Here is a 24,598-nt window from a genome sequence, read left to right as displayed (position 1 = left end):
TTTTTAGCCCAAATGCTCGTTATAGCCCAGAAGGTCTACTTGTTTCAAAACGGTGTTTTGCGTCGAATCACTTTAAACGTTCTAATCACTTTTCAGATTGTTGCCACCAAATAGTATTCCCATGTATTATATTTAAAGAAGCTAAATAATGAAGAATCTATCTATATATATATATGTTTATATATACATATATATAGATATATGTATGTTTCTCGCATTGTGAAAAAACAACCGTACCTAGAGTCATCAAATTTCGTAAAACATAGTCCTCCACCTGAACATGGGCACCTGGAAGCCCAAGTGTGGAATTTGCTTTATTCTTTGTTTCCTATTTTGTAAAACTTTAGCGAAATTTTGATTAAAAAGCTCAACAGTTTCAAAGCGAGCAGTGGCAACACTGTAGCGAATGAAACATTTTTGTATCCAGCGCTTGAGACTGTCTATCGGAATTTCTAAAGCTATGCTGTTTTTAAATTTTTTTAGCACAATGTGGCGGTAGCCCAAGTGCTCTCGAAGCGTGTATGTGTGTGTACATGAAAAAAAAAAACCCATTTGGGTGCAATATAACAATATAAAATCTAAAAGCTTTCAGATTTTATTTTTTTCCTTTTTTTGCATATTGAAGTGTAAAAATCACAAAACAAATATTTTTTCTCGTAGCCATTTTACTTTGTGGCATCTGAGATAGTGAGGAAATCTATTCGCATTTTATTAAACTCATTAAAATTCAACAATACATTATTTTTGCTTAGTTTTGAATGGAGATGTATTGAAAATATTTCTCAGTTTCCTACCAAGTGAAGCATTATAGCTATAAAATGTTTTCATACTGAAGTCACTTTTCTTCCCTTTATGTTCTCTTTAAAGTTATACATATATGGCTGATTCACTCGTGTGTATAAGATGAACAATTTAAACTTTTTCCGATAGACTCTAGAAAAGATTTTTTAAAATTTATGTACTCTTTGACCAAAGTTCAGACAGGCGGAAAAAGGAAAACTGAAACAGGATCTGCCTCTTCCTATTTAACATCAAGTAGTAGATTTTTAATCTGGATAAGGGTCTAAAATTCCTGAAATGCTATTTGATGATAAACTCTAAAGATAATTTTACTCACGAGTTCTCTGGAAAGAATTACTTCAAGGAAGGTAACAATTAATTCTGAACTGGTAAATTTCCCATCCATTTGCACTCTATATATGTAAAGTTACCATCAACAAAACTGATTAAGCTTCACACTTTTCAGGTCAAAAGACAACTTAAGAAAGATGCCATCCCACTTTCCGACTGGAAAGACAAAATTCCCAATTCTAAGACTCATTATGTGGATTCTCTGCTGTATGGAGGATGGTGTGTAGTTCTATTTCGGTTTCACTGTGATATTCCAGGCGATGTACGAGCCGTAAGGCACACTCTAACAGAAAAATTAGGCGTAATTGGCGAGCTGGGAAATGGAACACTAGGTAAGAATAATCATTAAAAATATGCAGATTGCGCTTCAATTCCATCTTAAATTGGAAAACATATGAAGAAACATATGATGTCGAAATCAGTAGCAACAGAACGTTGGTGTTGCTTCCAAAACAATGAAACTAATTAAAAAAAAAAGAACTATTGCGCAATATTGGCATTTGAAAAAAAGGACAAAATTTATATAGTTTAAAACCTTTTCATCTGATAAAAGCAAATAGAAAAATCATAATTTTGAGGGCCGTGAAAATGAATTTATTAAAAAAACCCATTGCATGATATGTATATGTTAGATAGTACATGACGATGAACGTAGTATATATATGCACGTAGTAATAAAATAAAGAAAGAAGTTATAAAGAAATATGCACATTTCGTCTATATTGTCTAGATCAGCGGTTCTCAACCTTTTGACTAACGCGTACCATCTAAACATAAATTAAAAACCTTTATTACCACCACTACAAAGTACTACTACCACCACCCTTCTTAAACAAAGCTCAGATCGCCTAAATTTACGAGTATTAGAAAAAAACTCAGTTAGGATGTTGGGGTATTAATTTTTGAATTTAATAGTTAAAAATACTTTTCTTCTTTGCGTACCACCGGTTGAGAACCCGTGGTCTAGAGAGTTAAGTGCTGTACTATTTTAATTTGAAAGATAAATTATTAGGAAAATCTAAGTTACAAATATGATATAGATATCTTTATATAGAATCTCATCTATAGATATCTTTCTAACTTCAGCAAAAATAAAAAGAACCTTTTATTGAAGATCATCATTGAAGGAAGCGATCTTATAACAAGTGTACAGGTACAGCATAACGCAACGCTGTCACTTGTGCTTCCATGTATGTATAATAGGTATCTCCAGACCTTGCTAAATGCTAAGCTTCTACCTCAATTGAAATTCCGAGGTCCTAATTGAATCCTAGGGGTTCAGTCCCAACCCCTTTTCCCGTACCATCAACCTTTTAAGAGGCTTTGGCTAGCCGTGTACTTTCAGTGTCCTCACGCCGCACAAGCAATATATGCTTACAAAGATCCATGCCTTCCCCGGAATTTGAACTCGGCCCTTCGGTGCGGAAGATTTTGCGAAAGAAAGAATGAGCTTTCTATTTTTTACACTTACATAAAATTATCTTCGAGTAGAATGCCTATGTAATCCAGCTGATCTGAGTACTTGTCGAATAGTTTCAGGTGGAACTGAAGTAGAAAATGTTTCAGTAAACTCGTAGAAATCTTTACAGGATCCAAATATGGACATTTTGCAAATTTTCTGACTATAAATCTCCGATCATATTGCGTTAACTTTGCCGGAAGACCTCTTCTTACTTTATTTTCGATGCGGTTTTTTTTTTCTTTAAAGCCAGCGTAGAACGGGATAAATTTACTAATTTAGTGATATCCCGGAACAATTTTCCACCCTTATGAGGAAAAATGATCAATTTTCGAATGATGTTTGTTGTTTCCTTATGACTACGACCCATTTTTAAATATTAATTAAAATATTCGTATAATGAAGTATGCAAGCACAGAGTAAAGCCAAGCGAAGTTTTAAACGTCATCAAAATGCAAAAATAAAAAAGTGTCGGACAATAATCTTATTTATGAAATTCTACGAAAACTTTTAGATGTACGATCTCTTTTGTGGCCAGTTTCATCTATGGCTCCTTACATTTTCCAATTTTAGATAAAGAAAATAAGTCAGCATTAAAGAAAGTTTAGTTTTATTCAAAATCGAATGGAGATGACAAGAAAAAATACTGAGCTTTATATTCGAATTCAGTTCCAGGCTACATCGTCTTTTCTACAAATTCTTAAAGTGTACGAAAACTTTTGGGAACTATTGTATCTGAAACAACAGCCGAAGAAAAACATAGTATAGTAATATTGTCTATAAAGAAACTTTAAGGCATTGATGTTAAGGCATAATCACGGTTATTTCAAGACTATTTCATTTTAACAGCGATGAAAGGCTACTGAAACATCCCTATAAACAAACTGCATTCCTATTTAAATTTTTTTATTACGCTTGAATTTTCTATTTGAACAAACCTCACCAGTGGTCGAGTGGTTAAAATTGAATGTTGAGAATTCTATCCGGATGTGAACGGGCTGGCTGGCTGGTTGGGTTTAGAGTTTTGCCCATGTGTAACGTGAATAAGAGCCAGTTTTCTCTAGAAAAGCTTTCACGAAGATATCCTTTCTCAATGGCAGACAGCCATCTTGCGCTTTGACTTAATTACATAACCTACCCTAACCTAAACTATCTATTCGAAAGAGGCTTATATTCGATCTAGTGGACACTTCGTATCAGGTGCAATCTCAGCAAATGGACTAGCTGCGTGGACGTTTTCGTGATTTGTTCCCATGTTAGCCTTAAAATATGAAGCAATTTTCTTTAGAAAATCTCTACCAAGTTATTCCTCCTTTAGATAAAGAGCTAGAGAGAACTTTGCTACGGTAAAATAACCTAACCTAATTTATATAATCGAAAATTTAGGGAAATAAACTTTTCTTTTTGAACGTTTTCAGTTGTTACAACAAAATTTGCAGACCTATATTCTTTACAAAAATCTTGTAGCACAAGTTTTTGCTTTTATTAATAAGAAACTTTTTTGCTTTTATTAATAAGTTTCTTATTAATAAAATTATTATTAATAAAATGCTTTTATTAATAATAATTTTATTAATAAGAAACTATTTTGCTACTCACAAATAAGATTCAATAAATAAGTTATAACTGAGAAAAACACAATTTTCAATTACCTTTAGAAAATATGATTCAGCAAGAGCTGTTTTACTTGGCAGATACATAAATTTTCCAGCTTTTTTAAGATGTTAACTAATAAACATTTAAATCTCTAAATAATTAGTTTATACTCATATGGTAGTATTCCCTTGGTTATAAAATTGAATGCATATTTTTTTGAAGATCGATGGAACAAAGCCATGGCCGCCATTCAAGAAAATAAAGATATTCGTGGGAAGGTTAAAATCAGCACAAATGTCTACTCTACAGCACCTATCAAAGAATTCATATCATCTCCGGAAACTCTAATTAGTGCCATCAAGAAGTTCCCGTCAGACGTTGGAAAATTAGGACAGCCCTTATTCATGACTCTGAAGCCCTTGAACGAATTAGATAAAAAGTACTCCACTGTAAAACAAAGCAAGTAAGTGGAAAGAATCAAATTATTGTACAGAATACAGCGTGATGATTTTGCGAAAAAGACGTATCATAAGTGTCACGTTTTCCTTACATATTCTGACATCTATGATTTTGTTCAGAAGATATGCACGGTGGTCATAAACTATTGAGCATATTTCAGTGAAGAATAATGAGTGATAATAAAACTACATGCTCGTTTGTATTACGTATAAAAGTATACAGTAAATCAAATATTTTTCTTGATATACGTGTTTTAAACGCTAATACGTGGGCAATCCCCCCAAAAAAGATCTTCTATATTTTTAGATATACAAAGAAACGTTTATTTTCTATAATTGCTACATCTCTTTAAAGATTGAAGAATGCTTTATTTTTCAACATAATCGCCATTTCAATCGATGCATTTTTGTAGACGCTGTGGCAGTTTTACAATGCCCATGTCATACCAGCTTGCCGCCATGCCCTTCAGGAAGTGTTGACTCTCATCTTTCCAAGAAGTCCAAGAAGTTGTCCTTTTCGTCTCCATAGTGGCGAAGAAATTCGCGGGAAGAATCAACCCGTTGTTGTTTGTGGTCTTCTGTCAACATACGCGGCACCCATCTTGCACACACCTTCCGATATTGCAACTTTTCCGTTAAAATCCTGTGGATGGTGCTTCTGAAAACCTCAGGAACCAAAATGCAGATAGCATCCAGAGTGATCCTCCGATCTTTACGCACGAGTTCCTTAACTTTTGCGATTGTCTCGTCGGCAATTGACGGCCTCCCGCGCCTTTCTTCGTTATGAATTTCAGTACGACCGGCTGTAAACTCTCTATAGCACTTGCGAACATTTTTGACATCCATGCACGACTGTCCATACACTTCCGTCAATAGGCGTTGAATTTCAACCAGTTTAACGCCTTTTGCATTCAAAAATCGAATAACTGCGCGCACTTCGCACTTGGCGGTAACGTTTATTGGGAGCTCTATTTCGAATGGCTGCTAAGCCAAGACTGAGCATCCGAGCGAAGCGCCTGCGTGCTTATGTGGTAGTGGAGAAAGCACCATTCACAAGTGTTGCCAACAACAGTATTAAAACTTTCTCTACATCCCCAAAAAATAGGAGACCTTTTTTTGGGGATGTAGAGAAAGTCCAAAAAATAGGAGACCTTTTTTTTGGGATTGCCCTCGTATTATAAGTTTAAAACGCTTCAATTAGGATTTGTTTAGTGATACATTATTCTATCTCTCGCGATGCGTTCCACAGTATTTTGTGCTCAAGTTATAAAATGTTTCAAGTGAAGAAAGATTTCATGTTTTGGCAATTTTAATCTTAAAAAAAATTAAAACGACGTAGCATTTTAAATGATCTCTAGGTCTCTGTATTTAGTAAGAGTTTATATTCATTCTAAGACATAAAGGACGAAGAATTTGGCAAATGACAAAATTTCGAATTATTTAATTTCAAAATTTGGGATTTTGGTCACCTTTTTTTTGGCTTTTCTTGAGGAGTTGGTTAAAAAATAAATTAGAATAATTAGAGGTTGATTTTTTTTTCTTTTAACATCATTCAGTGATTACCTGGGTGTAATATTCTTTAATTTATATTAATATCACATAAGGTGTGCTGAAACGACTTTCATGAAAGTAATTCGTAAGTTTCCAGATGCAAAAAATACAATTTTTCATGCAGTTTTATAATGTCAGAACCATATTCTTATAATCATACAAAAAATTCATTAAACAGAATTATTTTTCATTTTTAACTATGAATAATTTTTCATTTTCAAATTATGTTATGAACTGGCTGCATGTCAATACTGAATACTGTCTATAAAATTTTATTCTGCGAATAAAATGTGTCTTTTGAAAAAGAATTGTATTGAACGTAACTTTTCATGACAATCCGCATAATAATGCTCGTCACTTGGTCTTCTAATATTAGAAATGCTTATCTGAACTGATATTTCATTTTTAGTCTTATACAGTTTTAAATATTTCGCTCTTGAGCCCTAAACATCATCTTATATTTTAAAATTAAATATATCTGTGCTTTATTTTCTAGAATGAATGCAAACGTTTGCTAAATATAACTGTAGAGATTAGGCACGCGTATAAAAAATTACCTTTCATAATATTTTAAGAATCGATTATTTAAGCTCAAATACGTCCTAACACCAATAGTTTCCTCCTTTAAAGCCTTTTTATATTTAGAAGTATATGTCTATGACAAATGCTGCGATAATACAAGCCACTGAAGGACTTTTAAATGTATGGTGTACAGGAATTTACTAAAGCGTTCCCAGTCGTAACTTGAAGCGCTGTAATATAGTTTCTTTATTTTGATTTTATATCGTTGCGTGCGTACGAGTTTGTAATCGACTGAATGCACACAGAACTGATGATAGCTTGATAAAAGTTATTTTATCAAAAGAAACACTTTACAGTTCCGGAACTTTTCACAAATGTACTTGTATAGCTCTTCTCAGTAGGACCGAGCACAATCAATAGTTACCACTTCAAACTACTAATAACATTCAACACAACGCAATGCAAAGCACATCCAAAGAGAAATTTTTGTCAATCACACACAGATATCATACTCCGAGGTCACCTCTGAACTAAAAAACTGAGAACTGATGCTGTCGCCTGTCTTGAAGAGTTCTTTTCCGGCCATTAAGAAATCTCAAGTACCTTCAGTTTCTCGAAATTATGGGAAGGCATATAGGGTTAAAGTTACGTATAAAGACCGGATACGGTTACAGTTATATATAGGGATCAATTACAGTTATTCAATCACAGTATCAATTGCAATTATACAGGGACCGTACTGAAACATCGTCAAATTTGGCAACTTTTGGTAATTTCTCACCAAATTTGGCGACAAAAGTAACCGCACAAATCATTGTCAGCTTAGCGATATCTTGACAATGTACTGAAATAGCTATTTATCTCATTGTTAAATAGATTTGCTCTGTAATCTTATTTTTACGACAGCGCTTCATTCTGGTCAGACTTGTCATGTTACATTATGTAAAAAATACTAGAATTTCACTACAATTATTTACATATGTAAACAAAATTTGTAACAATATGTAACTCTCGTATTTTTAGTGAAATGTTAAAAGACTTGGAGACCTTGGATGAAATGTTCGATGATGCTAAAGTCACTAAAGTCAGCATGATGCGATGGGTAACTGAAACTATGACAATTTTTGAAGAAGAAGATGAAGAACGCGTAAGATAGGTTTTAGACATTTTATTTAACACTATTATTATTATTATTTTGTAAATATGGTCATTGAGCACAGAATTTCAAAATAACTGTTATATTCTCTTAAATTGACTTGTTAATAATATTTCTTTTCTTCCAATAAATATTTCAATTGACTTAAATGCTTTTAAATTAAGAATTATAGTTAATATATTTGAATCATAAATTGTAGGAATATTTATATGAATTTCTATAGAGCAGTTATTATTCACTAAAGATGATACATTATGAGGAACGAAAATGATTTAGTGCAGATAATTCTTATCAACTATAAGACGACATGCAGGGAAACTTGTTTTAGCATATGTTTTAGAAATTTTTGTCAATTTGTTTTTACATGCATGGATCTGTATTTTTTATTAGCTACTAACGTACATTATACAACACTACCTTACTGAATTGATAATCAAGCTTCAGTATAATTCTAAACAAATGTAATTCACTGTAAAGCATTTTACAAGTTGAATAAATATTGACGAGTGACATAGAATATAGTAAAAGAAATAAAAGATATATATATTCAAGTACAAAAACCAATATTACATTTTAGGTAGCAATTATATTAAAGTTTTTGTTATATTTACCATATGTTAGTACTTGATATGAGCTATTAAAGCATTTAGCCCAAACAGGCTATTAGTCTCGAAAATCAGTTTTATGTTGTTTGTTTTAGTGCGCTGTTTCACTTTTCATTTTGGTCAGTTGCTATTCAGCAAAATGTAAAAAAATTATCTTTCGAATTTAATTTGTCTGCTATTGAATCTAATTCAGTTAAATGAAAATGAATTTAATTCATTATATAAATAAATAAAACTATTAAATACTTTTACAGAATTACAGTTGTATATTTTTTCACTTTTCAAATATACATAAGATATATAACATTCCCATGTTACTCGAAATATGTATTCATTTAGTATCCTATAAATATATCGGTTTTCCACCTGGGCCATTTCTATTCATAATCTCTGCTAATTTAACCTTATTAAACTTTAAATGAACTCTTTTGGGAAAATGTTAAAAGTCATTCACAACATCCCAGGAAATAAAATATAAATAAATTTTACATGCTGTATTACTAAGTTACATAAATAAATGAAACATTAGTACATATTAGTACTTTAAAATTATGTATTGTTACTTTAAAAATATTGTTTAACCGAAAGTGTTGCATATTTTCTGTAGTAAATGGTTCCATTCTAAGCACAGATATTAATCTGTAAGACAAATGACAGAATTTAGCCACCACTATAACAAAATTTATCGTTGCCGACTGTTTAAAGATTTCGAAATTCTCACACAGTTGATAACTACAGTAATAACTAAGGTATCGAATTCTCACCCCCTCATTCCTTGCCGAATGTACGTCTCTTAGAGCGTGAAACTTTGGAATGTTTATTATCTATACTTCATTATTCACAGTTTTTACTATGAATAAACATTTTCACTATTTCAATAAATACATTAAAGATTAGCTTGCAACTTAATTTTTAATGAACTTATTGAAGATTAGTATTTATAATTATTATTATTGTGTATTTTCGTGGACTTCGTATCTGTTCTTCTTATACCTATTATGATTTTTTTATATAGACACATAGCGTTAATTTTAGTATGTGCCTGTTCACTGTTTTGAAAGGGTGTGTAGCATATTGCTTTCTGTTGATAAGTCTTATAAAAATACTTTTTTATTCGATAACAGAAGGCATTTGCCGCTAGTTTAGACAAATTTTTAATAGTTATTTAAAAAATTTACGTAAAAGTTTGTTATTCTGGTACTAAATAAGACTTTTAATTCCGAAAATTTCTTTCCTCATAAAATGAGAGATATCAATTATGATTTTAAAAATTGTTGAAATATCTCATATATTTATCTGTAAAATTCATTTCTTTTATAATCAAATTCAATGATAGCAGAGGCTGCTTTAAATATTTTTTCTTGAAGAATTCACAGTGTTAGCATATATTACTTCCTTCGTTTAAAATATTAAAAAACATATCATGAGATTTTTTGACATAATTTTTAGAGCAGGTATTTGACTACATATGAAATATCTACCTTGATTTATAAAAATATTTTCCTTTTGCAAGACATGGTGCACATTCCAAGCTAGTCTTCGAAAATTTATGTAGTATAAATAATACTAGTGTGAAATTTTTGTAATCAGAATTTCTTGAGAAACCGGATAACAGAAAGATTGCAAAATATGCTCTTCTTAAATAATATTAATTGTATAAGAATTATTTCTTTTCCCTTAAAGTATTCATCTTCTAAAAATAAACCAGCCATCCTAAGTTTGTAGAGGCATTAGGTAATTTTTGGAAGCAGAAGAGATGAAAAATTAGCAACCGGCTTCGACGCGAATCGAACCATGGACCTCTGGATACCGGCCCAGTGTTCAGAACCACTACACCACTAAGGCACGCTAGGAAAGCGGGAGATATACCTTATAAGTTATACTAAAATAAACATTCTTTTTTTATCCCACTATTATAGGTCAATAATCTTCTTGAATCCTTGAATCAATGCATTAAAGCCTTCTATAAAGTTTGTGGAGACATCAGCTTGTTTAAGCCTGCTTCGAAAGATGAAATCCATAATGCAATCCATCTATACCTCAGTGGACTGCCGAGAGGAATAGGCACTTACAATTTAGCTTATAGACGCCTAAAGGAGGAACTAGGTTAGTAATTACTTCGTCTCTTTCTCAGCGTTATTAACTAAATCACATACTAGACTTTCTAAGACTACCGTAGAAAGTTAAAACTAGTTATTGATTTATAACAGAGGAATTCTCAGCAATTTTGTATTTTTATTGAAATATGTTGCCATTTGTTGTTCTGAAGCTTACAGCACAATTTTCAAATTAACAGACTCAACAAATGATATTATCTTTAGTTTGTGTTACCTTCTATAAGTATTTTTAAATTTTGTTTTGAACAAATGGTTATGTCTGTATAATTATATATTCAGGCTAGGAGAACTCTGTAAGGCAGTAACTATGAAAAAGAGATTATTTTAAGGAGTGGAAGCATGTTTTTGTAACTGTCTAGTTCCTTTCTTATTTGCATGGAAATATTACGCAGTGTTTTGGACTTTACGTTATGGAAAAAGAAATAATAAAAAAGCTGTGGTTTTAGCTTTAGATAATAGATAACACAACAAAAGAGTAGTGATAGCTGGCTCAGCAAAGTCTTAATGAATACAAGCTGGTCACTGGCCTTCAGTACCTTAATCAGTCGTCAACACTTTGTCAGAATCTTTGTTCTCCTGTGCAAGAACTCATGCATCAAAGATGACAATGAAGATTCCGCTTCTTGTTCAAATAAGGTCCGGTAATAATAGATATTTTTGGGAGTCACCGAGTATTATCTCAACGCACTAACTACAATTTTTATTGATGTTAAAAAAAGCATACATAAAAAAAGCATACATTTTATTGATGTTAAAAAAAGCATTCATGCTATTACAGAGTTACCCTTGTCTTTCATATGCTAATGGAATACATCTGATGCTATAATGTATTAAGTTGACTTTTCTGCGTTCTTCGGTAGACTGTTTTAACACCCAAGTCACATACACATTAAATGTTTAACACATTATTCTATTACACAGATACCTATATGCATTATTTTGTGAATATAGTAGAACCACTGGATATGCATGTACATTTTACTGATACATAATTGAGATAAGTAATTAATTTACATGCACTGTTGATACATCTTAGATTTTTGAAAGTGAAGTTGGACGTGGTATATGGGGAAGGTATATGTAATGCGCTTTTGTTCTATGTTTCTTTTGATAAGGCTTTATAGACATTTTAATTGCTAGAATTTTCATTTTTAAGGCTATTTGATTAGTTTCTAAGCGACTAAGCACATTTTCACACTATTTTGAAATATATATTTAATCATTTTTATTATTTTAATTCTCAAGTGTTTCGTTTATATTCCATATTTTAAATAAGGATAAACACATTCTTCTGGTAGTTTAATATGAAAATTGGATTAAGTTCTCAGTGTTGGGTAATATTCTAAGTCATCCCTTTCCTCACATCTGTAAAAGCCGGTGCTTGAGATATCTCACTGCAGAAAAAAGCATGTGACCCTTTAAAAACAAGTTTATAAATCAGCTTTCTATCCTCCTCATTTCATCTACTTGCGAAATTACTTTATAAAACCTTGTGTCTTGGACGCAGTATTCCAATATTCTATATATAGTAATCTCTTAAGCTTTATTGGTATGTTTCTGAATGTGAGAGGTTGACTCTTTAGCATTTAATTTATTTGCTTAAATATTATTTGCTGCTGCTCTTGCATATTAGTCAGAGGTTTCATTATTTATGTTTCCTGCATGGTCCCTAGTTTATTTGGATTGTTAGATTTGGGTTGCTGCAAGAGAGTTCTGTAATTTCTTGGAATAGTGGAGATTTATGTAGATTGTTGGAAGTTGCAAGTAATGCTGATGAGTAGTAGGAGTATATTTTAATTTCCTTTTCATTACTATGAATTACAGCATATTAACTTGCGCATCATTCCATTTGAAATATATCATTCTTTAGCAAAAAGTGACCTTTAAGTGGTATTAATTGCTGTGGTGAATCAAATAATTCATATGTTAATTCAACTCCGTTATCAATTCTTGAGTCGTTTATAAACACCGATGAGAATATTTCACTGATTTTATTTTCCTTCTTGTTGATTTATATGTTACATCATACTACACGAACAAAGCACGAATATGAATGTCCTGATCCTTCGAAATTCAAATAATTCATATGTTAATTCAAATCCGTTATCAATTCTTGAGTCGTCTATAAACACCGATGAGAATATTTCACTGATTTTATTTTCCTTCTTGTTGATTTTTATGTTACTTCATACTATACGAACAAAGCAAGAATATGAATGTCCTGATCCTTCGAAATCCCTTTTTCGAATGTCATAGCAGAGGGCATATTTTTTTGCAATTAAAAAATTATTGCTTTTGTATGGGTTTTCTAGAGGGCGAGAAGATAGGCAGAGGGCAAATTACGGACAGCACACTTATGACAAAATTTGATGTATTTCTATACCTTTTGTTATAGTTAATAGAAAGATCCTTTGAATCGCGTTCAGTGTTTCTCTTTCCCTAAAGATAATGGAAGAGCTCAGATTTCACCACCACAGGTAATCAGCTTGAATATAGTTTTTTGGAAGTAATGATTTAATACCAAGTTGTAACCTTTCACATTTTAGATATCATTTGCTATTTCATATGATTTTTCTCTTATACTTTGCAAGCATTCGCTGCAGTTTAGTTTGTGATGTATTTTAAATACTAAAAAGTTTGTATAATTCATTGCTTTGACTTTTCTTTCCTCTTTTGACTGATGGAAAAGTTGCGATTGTCTGCGAGGGTTTATAGAAAATAACTACCTTTAAAACTTCTTCAGATATAATAAGCATTAGACTTGGGCACAGATTATTGAATATTTTAATGCTTCATCTGCATTACACTGCATTACATTACGTATTTCAAATCAATTGCTCACTGAAAGATTTATTAATTTTTGTAACTTCAACGAAATATACGGCATTATATTTTGAGCTAAATATTAAGACTCTATATTTCTTATATCATTTAAAATTCAGAAGAATTTTATTATGGTACTTCTGAAAATTTACCACAACTCTTCAGCGTCTAAATGTATTGCTTTGACTACAGCATTTACCAATCTATCATGAAATTAAATAAACTTAACAGAAATGAATCTAGAGGATTTCTTTTAATCTAAAACAGCTGTCTCAGACTCGTATTACATGCGTGCCGATTGCACTATCTGAAAACAGCTGACGGGCTAGAATTTGTTTTAGCGATATGAAATTTTTACCGGGAAGGGGAAATTCAAATTTATATTTATTTTCCAGCTGAGATTTAAAGTTTGGTACCTGCAAGGGATTTGTTGATTATATTTTGTAATATAAACATATTGATAGCTAAATATTAATATATAAGACAGTGATATTTTTTTCAAATATTCTAATAAACTAAATTTAGTTAATAATTTAATAATTTACTTTAATCAAAATAAAGAAATATATATTTAAACTTTCTAAGTTTGGTAAAATTGGAGAATAATAATAAAACTTGAGAATAATGTTTTAATAAGAGCAAAAACCTCAATAAATAATAACAACCTTTTATTTATTAAATTTTTCTTTGGAACATAAATTAAAATACATGTATTTGTATAAAAATAAGTATAAATTTTATATTTAAATATAAAATTTGTTAATTTACATGTACTGGAGAGAATAATTAGAAATTATTTTCATCATGGATTGTAAATGCTCATCGGTCATTTGGATCCTTATTAATTTTAAACTGTGAAAAAACGTTATTCACAAATAAACGTATTCCTAAACAATGCGATTATTCTTAGGGCAAAAATTCTTAACTTAGCATGCTTATTTTTTGAAAAGTACGTATGAAAGTTAGTCAATTCTGCATCTTGAAATCGTTGAATAAAAAAATTTATATCACGCAGTAAATTAATTACATCCATTTATAAATTTTCTGGTGAATCTTTGAATAAAATTTATATTACGCAGTAAATTAATTACATCCATTTATAAATTTTCTGGTGAATTATTCAACTTAATTATTAAGGGTAATGAAAACATTATAAATTCATAAAAATGCAAACAAATAATTAAAATCTTTGCCGTACAGCTTTACAACAACAAATACATACAGTTTTGCAAATACATAATTCAAATGTAATCATCCATCGCATAAAATTACTTCGAGGGCTACCATTTTGAGACCACTGATCTAAAATACTAGAGATAAGGAAAATAAAAGCATATTTTTAAAAGTATTGATTTTCTTGATAAATTTCCAAGTATTTTATTAATGCACACATGGGTACAAATTAATTCATTTCATATCTACATTTAAAAAACCAGAAACGGTTCACATTTCTTTGTGAAATATTTTAGTATAATAATTTAAATAGATAAATTTATAATATTAATAATTATGTATCAAATTTAACTCATTTTTGATTATTTTCGGTTTAAATAGGAAATCAATAATACTCACTACTCTATTTATAGTAAAAAATTTCTTAAAAAATAACCTTGAAATAATATTTCTAAACAGGTAAAAGATTTAATTTATTATTATATCAATTCCTGTGTAAATTTTTTACCCTTCATGTATATGCATTTACAACATTATGTTGCTATGCAAAACATTTTATGGGAATTAAAGTCTGAATATAGATTTAAAGATTTGTTTAGCAACTGAATAAATAATCTTTGCGATAAAATTTTGAAAAAAAAAAAAAAAAAAAAAAAAAAAAAAAAAATATTTTGAAACTTGCGCAATTATTTAATTTTCCCGCCCAGAATACTTCACTAAATGGTTTTTAATAGCTAATACATAGTAAAACATCAGAAAAGTACTAGTAAAATACTAGTACAATAAATATCACTATACATACTAGTAAAACGTGATTGCATATAGAACTAAATTCTGGAATTTCTAGATTCCCCCCCCTTTTTTTTTCGCTTCTACCACGTGTAAAGAAAGTATCGGTGAATCCATAATTACTTGACAAATATCTGGCAACCCTAATGTCGTCCATTTAGTTCGCTCTCATTTTTATCTCTTATTCAACAGCGCAAGAATGAATTCAGTAGCAAAAAAATTGGCTTTGCCATTTGGTTCGCATTCAGTTCAACTTACAGATGTAAGTAAGTATTTTCACACGTAAAATTTATTTTAAGTAAGAACAGGAGAAGCTTAAGTACCGAAAATTCAGATGCTTGTATTCGTCTTAAGGCGACTAACTATAAGCCAGATCTTGACTAAATTGACGCCACATGTTCAGCCTAAGGAGAGCCGTTAATATGGAAAAGAAAAATAAAGTCAATTCAGTTACGTTTATTTTTATAATTATTAGAATTATAATTATAATTTTTATGTTTAAAATACACTGTAATTATTTTCCCAATGAAATTTGTTTTATTATTCACCCAAAAAAGACTATTTTAAAATAAAAATATCCCTGGCCAGAAACGTTTTTTTTTAATAGACGTATAATGGTTGATTTTGACCCAAAACTGGGAAAAGCTGCCGAAGCCTAATATACTGTATAGCGAAATTTAATTTAATTTTTGAGGAAAATTTGTTAAAAAATATTACTTTTTGTTTATACATAAGGTTAATTTTTAGCCTCAGAATGAGTAAAATAGCCCTAAAAGTATAAAAATTTGAAACTAAAGTGTTCAGTTTGAATTCTAATATTCAAGTGGGGTAGGAAAAAAGGAATGTGAAACCAGAGTTTGAAGTCGTCTATTTACTTGCCACTGAGAAGACAATATGCATTTTTGTTGGGAGGGGATTTTAAGCAACCAGTTAGTTAGGTTTCTACAAGAGAAATGTTTGGTAAATCTATTAAAAAATAAATGAAAATAAACAAAGTAGGAACTGAAACCCAAAAATGAATTATTCTGAAAACGTAAATGGCAAGTAGGAAAACAATGTACTTTTTATAGTAATAATTTAAAAACTAAGGCAATGTTTGGAATTAAATTGCACCATTCAGGGGAAAACTGTAAGCAAATCCTCCTAGTTATTTATTTCCTGATAGTCATATAGAATTCAGGCGTAGTTTCAGTCTTTTTGAGATAACAATAACGTAATCTTGCAGTTGTATTAGTTGTATTAGTCGACGCTTTCTTAACCAGTTTTTGTTAGTTTTATACAATACGGATATCACTTGAAACACAGCAACGAGATCCTTCTTTAACAGGAAGAAAAATGTACTTTGCGAGGGAAGGAAGCGGTTGGGGGATTAAAAAGTAAAAGTAAATATAGTATAATTAAATCTATCACACATAGTGCCATCTGCTGGGCAAAAGTAAAAATCAAGTAAAAAATAGAAAAGGTAGAAATTAGAATTAAAAAAAAAATTGGGAAAAGCTGAATTGAAATCAAAATATCATTCAATAAATTAAACAATTTTATTGAAAAGGAAGTTTTCGGAAACATGAGTTTCACATATTGAAGAAATATTTCGAATAATTTTATTAAAACTAAAATAAAGAGAGAGGTTCTTCTGAACTCCTCTCTTTATTTGAGTTTATTTAGTTTACCATCATCAATGATTAGCGTATCTTGTAGAGTCATTAGGTTTTTTTTTTTTGGAAGCCGGAGAGATGAAAAATTAACAACCGCCTTCGCCGAGAATCGAACCACGGACCTCTGGAATACCGGCCAGCGTGCAACCGTTACACCACGAAGGCATGCTAGGGAAGTGGGAGAAATACCTTATAATCTTTAAAGGGAAATTATTGCCCGACGTATGGTAAACAACATAGTTTTTAGTAATATTTAACAGCGGACTTTGTTTATAATGACAAGAAGAAAATAATTTAAAGTTTTATCAATACAAAAGTAGGAAAACCTTTATCAGCAGCATCCTACATCAAATAGTTGAAGTAAAGCGAGACTCTAAGAACTAACTCTGAAAGCATAATATACGTGAGAATACATTAAATACTGACATACGTCTCATCTTTATTAGATGACTTCTGTATTTGGTGAACTTAGATGTTCTTTACTTAAATACAGCTGTTAGCTGTAACATATAAAGAAAAGCTTAAAAAAGGAACAGGTTTTTGAAAAAGGTAATTACCCATTGAGTACTGTAGCATCACCGTTTGGATGTATTTATTTGAATACCCAAGGTACTATATATCAGTACTGGTAACAAGTTATGGTAATAGTAAGAATTCAAAAATAAATTTAAGCTGCAAATTTGATAGATTGCTGAAGTAGGACAATTTTTGTCTCTTAGCAATATTTGGATATATCGTTGCAATTTATCACACAACTAAATCTCATTGAATATATATTCAATTTGCGCGAAAAAATGCGTGATTTTCAATCTTTTTTATTAAATCTTTTTTAAACATATGCTTCAGGAAATTTTTCTGATACTATAAGTTAATTACTCACTTTTTTAATCTCGAAGATATACCTATTCTTTCTTGAATGTTTATTTAATTAGCAATCAATCTAAATTACAATTTCATGAAATTTCCAAAACTATTCAGGAAAATCTGATAATTTCTATGATTTGTTTCTGAGAGAATTATTTAAAAATTACTGTCTTATTCAAAAGCTAATGTCTTTGAGTGCTTCTGGAATAAAAGTGTACTTGAACTCATAATTTTTCCAACATTTTAAGTAAATTCGTTTTAGGCTTCTTTTGTGTGTTGAATCTTATAAGTTATTACTCTTAATCAGGAATAAAGTTTTTTCATATTTGCCTAAGAGAAATGAATTAGGAACTATTTAAAAATTCAGATTTGATTTTTATTGGATCTGCATATGCAAGGAGTGGAGATTTCAAATGTATTATGTAAACAACTTTTGATCCATCGCTTGCTTGGATGTAAGTAAGAAAATGCACAGGTATGTACTGCTAACAAAAATTGAATCCTAAAGTTTTGATTTTGAATAGTAGTGCAGCATGTTTACATTCAAAGTTTTTATATTTTTATGATAATTCATTTCTTGTATTTTAAGTTGAGAAGTTATGCCAAACGCTTAAAAACTTCTAGTCAGACTGAAGATTTCAACTGATCATTATATTCTACTAAATTATAAAGAACTCTAAGAAAATGATTTCATATTGCTACAAAGCACGAATTTTGAAAGTAAGGAAAAAAGGAACCTGATACTTTATCAGGATCAATGTTCCGTCTTACCTTCTTCGGGAACATGCAAGGACCTGACTCGGAACAGAGAGCTTACTAAAGCTATGTTCAAAACTGTGGGAAGTAGACAGGATACACAAGAAGGGTATACAAAACCCTTTATTTTTCTCTATTTACAATAATTTCCGTACTTCGGAATACACAGACCCGCTACTTGGGGTCTAACGTAAAAATATAAAAATAGAACTAAACTCTAATTTAACTTTAAATAAACGTGGAAGATTGGCCTTATATTAACAGGAAGCCGTATGTAGTACAGAGAACTGTGAACACTACAATACGTTTAAAATTTATCAAGAGGATTAAGACCTCTGGCCTGGAAGGCAACCAGCAACTGCGTAAAACTTCTAAGGTAAACGGCCTGCTTCGACTCACTGCTTCCTCTCTCTCGCTTGGCAAAAAGCCACAACTTAAATACTTGGCGTTCGCCAGACAAACTTTGCATAAATACATTAACGCTTATAATTCTGGCCGGAAGTAGAAAATAAGAAGTGATAGTAAAGATTTATAATAAAATAAACGTTAGTAAAACTTAAGATCCTTACATACTTCCCGCCACAGTTAATTAGTTTGAAACTGAGGTCTAAAACGACCTTGTTGAAAACTTTTAGCTCTAGAATCTAACGCGAGGCCAATCTTTTACAAACATTTTTCGCTAGAAACTAGAAATTAAAAAAAAAGAAATTTGTTTTTACAATAGCAGCTCCCAGGACACACAATTTTTTTCATCTGTACTGCATCTAAACAGGAGCTTTTATTCAAATCTGGTTCCTTCCAGAGATCTGGAAGGAAAACTAGTTTAATGAAATGTTACAAAATGAAATGGCAAGTAACATGTATAATTACATTTCTCTTAACATTCTTATTTCATTCATGACTATTTTAATTATCTCTCCCCGTGCTCTCTGACATGTGTTGTAAAAGAACTACGAATGTGTTTCTGTCTACGTGTTCAACACTTCCTCCTACAATCAAAACACTAACGTGTTAAAATTCAACATACCAAGACCTCGTAACACACCCTAATTTCAACTCTAAACCCTGAGGTACTATTCTGAAAGTGGCTAACTCTGAAGTGTAGCGTCAGAGAGCCTAACTACATCATTCAACCTTTAACACATATTCACCATCATTTAGTCTTTTTACAGTCACACGAATAAAAAAAAAATTTAACATTACTTTCACTTTTACCATATCACGGTATTTCTTAACATTTAAAATAACAGTTCACATTGTATATAAGAACATATTAACATGCCGTTAATTTTATACATTTGAAAACATACATTAGTAGTACATTGTTAACTTCTATTCTTTTCAAAGCAAGTGCCAATTCTTTCTACATTGAAATAATACATTTCAAAAAGTCTTTCAGACTAAAACTTCTTTCTTACCAGAATGTTTTAAATAATATTTATACAATATTTAAGTCTTTACACAACGCTATTATACATCAACTTTAGTTTTACGCGCGAGTAATTGAAAAACATAATACCAAACTCGGTAACAACTCATTTCTCGCTCTTTTGGCGATAAAGGTAGACCTCGCATGAGGTAAAACTTCTTGAAATCTGCCACTTGCAGTAAGAATGAAAGATTAACTTAAGTTTACAAAGTAACATAAAATTTTACTTATCTTTGTGATATTCCGACATTCTTTTCTGGGCCCAGTCCTTAAAGGTAGTGCAGATAGTTGTTTGATTTATCCTCCTTCTTGTACGGGCTCGCCCTTCAGTGCCTTCCTCTAGATGCTTTCTTTTTTCTCCAGTTCGGTCACCCTTGAATACCTTCTTTTTCGCTTCTGCCTGTGGTCTTGGTCGTTCGATGGCAGCTGGTCTTGGCGGAACCGGGAAACTTTTTTCGTGTTCCTGCTTGGACCTCGTTACTGGCCGTTCAAATTTTCCTTGTAACTTTTCCTCCGCCGCTGATGGCCCTTCCGCAGTTCGGCGACATTTGCTGCGGAGAGTCCTGTCGGATGAGTAGATCTTCCGTTTTAGAGCCGGGTTATAGTTGCCGTCATTTCTCCTGGTTCTCTTTGCATACGTCGTCCTTCTCCCTTCTTCATTCTGGGGGTGTTCGCGAACTCTCTTTTCTGGACGGTGGAACGGCTTCTTTTTCTTGCTACCTTCAATTTTTCCGCGGGGAAACTTTCTTTTCACTTGCTCCTGCCTCTTAATGGCTTGCCCTTGTACTTGTCGTTTTTCCACCTCTGGAGCTTGTGCCTGCTGTGTCTGCCGTGCCGGATCCTGCAAAAGATCTGAAAATATTTGCATTTTATTACGATCATAGTAGGGTTTGATTTGATCAATGTTTGCGGAGCAGGTTTCCCCATTTCTGGCTTTTAACACTACTGCAGCGTGAGTTATTTTTTCTATAACATATGGTCCTTCAAATCGTGGAAAAAATTTGGCAGTTTTATCTTCTGGTGCTGAAGAAAGTGAATGCTTAATTTTTAAATCTTCATCCCCTACTTTATAAGTTACTCCCCGTCGTTTCAAGTCATAATATAATTTTTGTTTTCTCTGTGCTACTTCAGTATTCTTCTTTGCTTCCTTAATTAGTCTTTCTATATCACCCATTTTAAATTCTGGGGCTCTTTGTTGCACATAAAATAATTTATCTAACGGCGTTATAATCTTTCTGCCTAAAAATAACTCAGCAGGAGTTTTGCCCGTTGTATCATGTTTTGCGGTCCTAAGGGCGAAAGCAAATTCATTGACATAGTTATCCCAGCTTTTATGAAAATTTTTAACATAACTACGGATAATTTTCACTATATTTCTATTGACCCGTTCCGCTATATTTGATTGCGGCCGATACGGGACCATTTTTAGATGACGTATGCCCAGTTTTTGGCACATGTCTTCAAATACATTACTTACAAATTGAGGACCATTATCCGATATAACTTTTAGGGGCGCCCTGTATTTTAAAATATATTTATTTAAAATAGAATCAGTAACTAATTTCGCGGAGGCTCGTTTTAAGGGAACAATTTCGGTCCACTTACTAAAATGATCAACCATAACAAGGAGATAGCGACTTTTATTTAACTGACTTTTTGGGAAAGGGCCCAATAAATCGATGCCAATTATTTCATTTGGAAAATCGGATTTAATACTATTTAGAAACCCGGCCGGGCGGAAATTAATATAATTAACTGCTTGACATGTTGGGCAGGACTGGACATACGCCCTTGTTAACTTTTGCAGTTCAGGAAAATAGACTGCCTCGCGCACGCGTTGGATAGTTTTTCGAATACCAGCATGAGAAGCTAAAGGGCTGTCATGGAGCTCCTGCAGGATATTTAATCTAAGACTAGCTGGGATAACAGGTCGAAATTCGTTGTTGGAATTCGTAGTTTTTGTATAGAATAATAGACCATCTATTAGTTCGTAATGGGCCGCCCTATTTCTTATCGCCACAATATCTTGGTGGCTAAAATTTTCAGGATCCTTTAAATACTCATAAATGCTTCCAAACTCAGGATCCTTACCCAGTTCGGTTATTACAGTTTCTCCGGAATTTATTGTACATGCTGTGAGCATTGCCACCTTTACAGTATTATCTTGTTCATCTATTTTAATTCTTGATAGGGCATCTGCTACGATATTTTCCTTTCCGGGGGTATGTTTGATTACCAGATTATATTCTTGTAGCTTGAGTGCCCATCTTATTAACCTTGGGGATAAGTTTTTCCCTGAGTACAATCTAGTTACCGCCGCATGATCAGAGTACACTGTTATTGGCGCCTTTCCAAAATAGACTCGGAACTTTTGCACTGCTAACAGAACTGCAAGTGCCTCTCTCTCGGTCGCGGAATAGTTTCTTTGTGTTTGATTTAAAGTTCGGCTAAAAAATGCCACGGGCTGCTGATTTTGCGAAAGTACCGCTCCTACCGCACAATCCGAAGCATCCGCTGAAATTTCTAAATTCTCATCCTTTTCAGGAAATTTCAACACAGGGGCGTGCGTTAAAGCTTGTTTTAATTTTTCGAAAGCACTATTGGCTTCGGCCGTCCACGAGAATCTTGCCTTTTTCCCTTTTAATTTTAACAATGGCTCAGCGATAGCTGCAAAATCTTTTATAAAGGACCTACAATATGAACAAAGTCCTAGAAAAGAAGAGAGCTTCTTTGCCGTGTTTGGAGTCGGATACTTTTGTACAGCGATTATTTTTGATTCGTCTGTCTCTATTCCTTTCTGAGATATCTTGTAACCTAAATATTTTAATTCAGGGGCTGCAAATTTGCACTTTTCGACATTAACTTTTAGACCGGCCTCATTTAATAAAGAAAACACCTGTCTTAAATCATCCTGTACATGTTGGTCGAGATTATCACTAGTAATAATGATGTCGTCTAAATAGATAAATGTGGACTTTCCAAGAACAGGTCTTAACACAATGTCCATATATCGCTGAAATGTTGCCGGGGCCCCTGAAAGGCCAAACGGCATACGCAAAAATGCATAAGTGCCAGACTTGGTTATAAAAGCAGTCTTAGGCACATCCTCAGGCCTAACCCCTATTTGAAAATAACCAGTCGTTAAGTCTAAAGTCGTCATATATTTGGTGGATGTTATGTTCCTTAGAATTTCTTCAATAATAGGTAACGGATATGCCGAATATTTAGTTATGGAGTTTAATTTACGGTAATGAATCGCGAATCTCCACCTTTTTGGATGTGTCAAAGGATAGTCATTATTTTTCTTACATAAAACCACCGGGCTAGCATAACTACTTGAGATGGGCGTTATGATCTTTTTACGTAGCATATCGGTGATATGCCATTCTATAATTTTTTCCTTATTCTTATCATACCGGTATGCTTTATGGCGAACTGGCATTGAATCTCCGGTGTCAATACTATGGTTAGTAACCTGAGTAAATCCTGGAATATCACTAAATAACGAAGCAAATTCACTTACCACTTGTCGGATTCTTCCTTGCTCGTCATTAGGCAGGTGGTCAAGATTTAACATCGGCGGTTCAGCCTTTTCTGCACGAACTGGTTTCATTGTCAGCTTAAGGGACGCTTCATTAAAATCCAGCGTTGCTTGTGCTTCTGAAAGAAAATCTATTCCTAAGATTATATGTGCTTGCAGCTTCTTTACTATAAAAAACATCACCTTTACTTGTTCGTCCTTGATACGGATATACAGCGGTACTTTACCTATACACTTACATTTTTCTCCTTGCGCCGCTAACACTGTCGTATTATCCGAATTATATATGCGGTATTTCCGAAAATACTTCCTAAAAAATTCTTCTGCCACACAGGAACACTGCGCGCCTGTATCCAGGAGTGCGGTGGCTGGGAGATTATTCACCAACACTTCAATCTTCGGAAGAGTCAAATTTCTCACCATTACCGTATTTAACTTGAAGGAAGAGGGGTTTTCTTGGCCTTCGGATTCTTCGGATTTCCGCACCCTCTCGTCAGCAGAAATCCGTTTTAGTTTAAATTATTTTTCTTTTCCGTGCTTTCCTTCTTTTTCCACTGGCCTTGAGACTTTTTTCCTTGATTGCTATTGAACTGTCGACGTTCGCCGGCTGTTTTTGAATGCTCGGGTTTCCTTGCCCACTGATTCGCTTTGCTTCCGTAGCCGTGTGCTTGAGTTTGCTGTAGTCTTGGCGCACCAAATTGGTTTCACTCTTGATATTGGCGTCTTCTTTCAATGTCCGCCTTTCTTCTACTTTCAAACTGGATTGCTAGCTCAAATAACGTTTCCAGTGTAGTCGGATTTCTTAATTCAATAAAGTCTTGCACTTGGGGCAGTAACCTCGGCAAAATTACTTGAATTATTTCAGGATCTGGACGGTTTCCATACAAGAGTTTGAAGACGTGAATTTTTCTTAAAATAAAGCTTGAGAGATTTTCGATTCTTTGCTGATATATACTGAAAAGTTCCGTTTCTA

General features: G+C 32.4%; 1 protein-coding gene across 2 annotated transcripts in view; it reads left to right on the top strand.

The window, feature by feature from the left end:
• Positions 1–24,598, top strand: part of LOC118184897 (uncharacterized) — a 75,133-nt gene that overhangs the window by 34,724 nt on the left and 15,811 nt on the right. For both annotated transcript variants that reach the window (XM_035354623.2, XM_035354624.2), the window contains exons 4-7: positions 1,247–1,463; positions 4,409–4,649; positions 7,741–7,864; positions 10,398–10,584. In XM_035354623.2, coding sequence (XP_035210514.1) covers positions 1,247–1,463; positions 4,409–4,649; positions 7,741–7,864; positions 10,398–10,584 — 769 coding nt within the window. The remainder of the gene's footprint in view (positions 1–1,246; positions 1,464–4,408; positions 4,650–7,740; positions 7,865–10,397; positions 10,585–24,598) is intronic.

Source organism: Stegodyphus dumicola, chromosome 5 (assembly GCF_044657685.1).
Source record: "Stegodyphus dumicola isolate Sdum_Otavi_A_Nest chromosome 5, ASM4465768v1".
Taxonomy (NCBI): Eukaryota; Metazoa; Arthropoda; class Arachnida; order Araneae; family Eresidae; genus Stegodyphus; species Stegodyphus dumicola.
The sequence above is the reverse complement of the archived record's forward strand: the minus strand, read 5'-3'. Positions and strand labels throughout refer to the sequence as shown.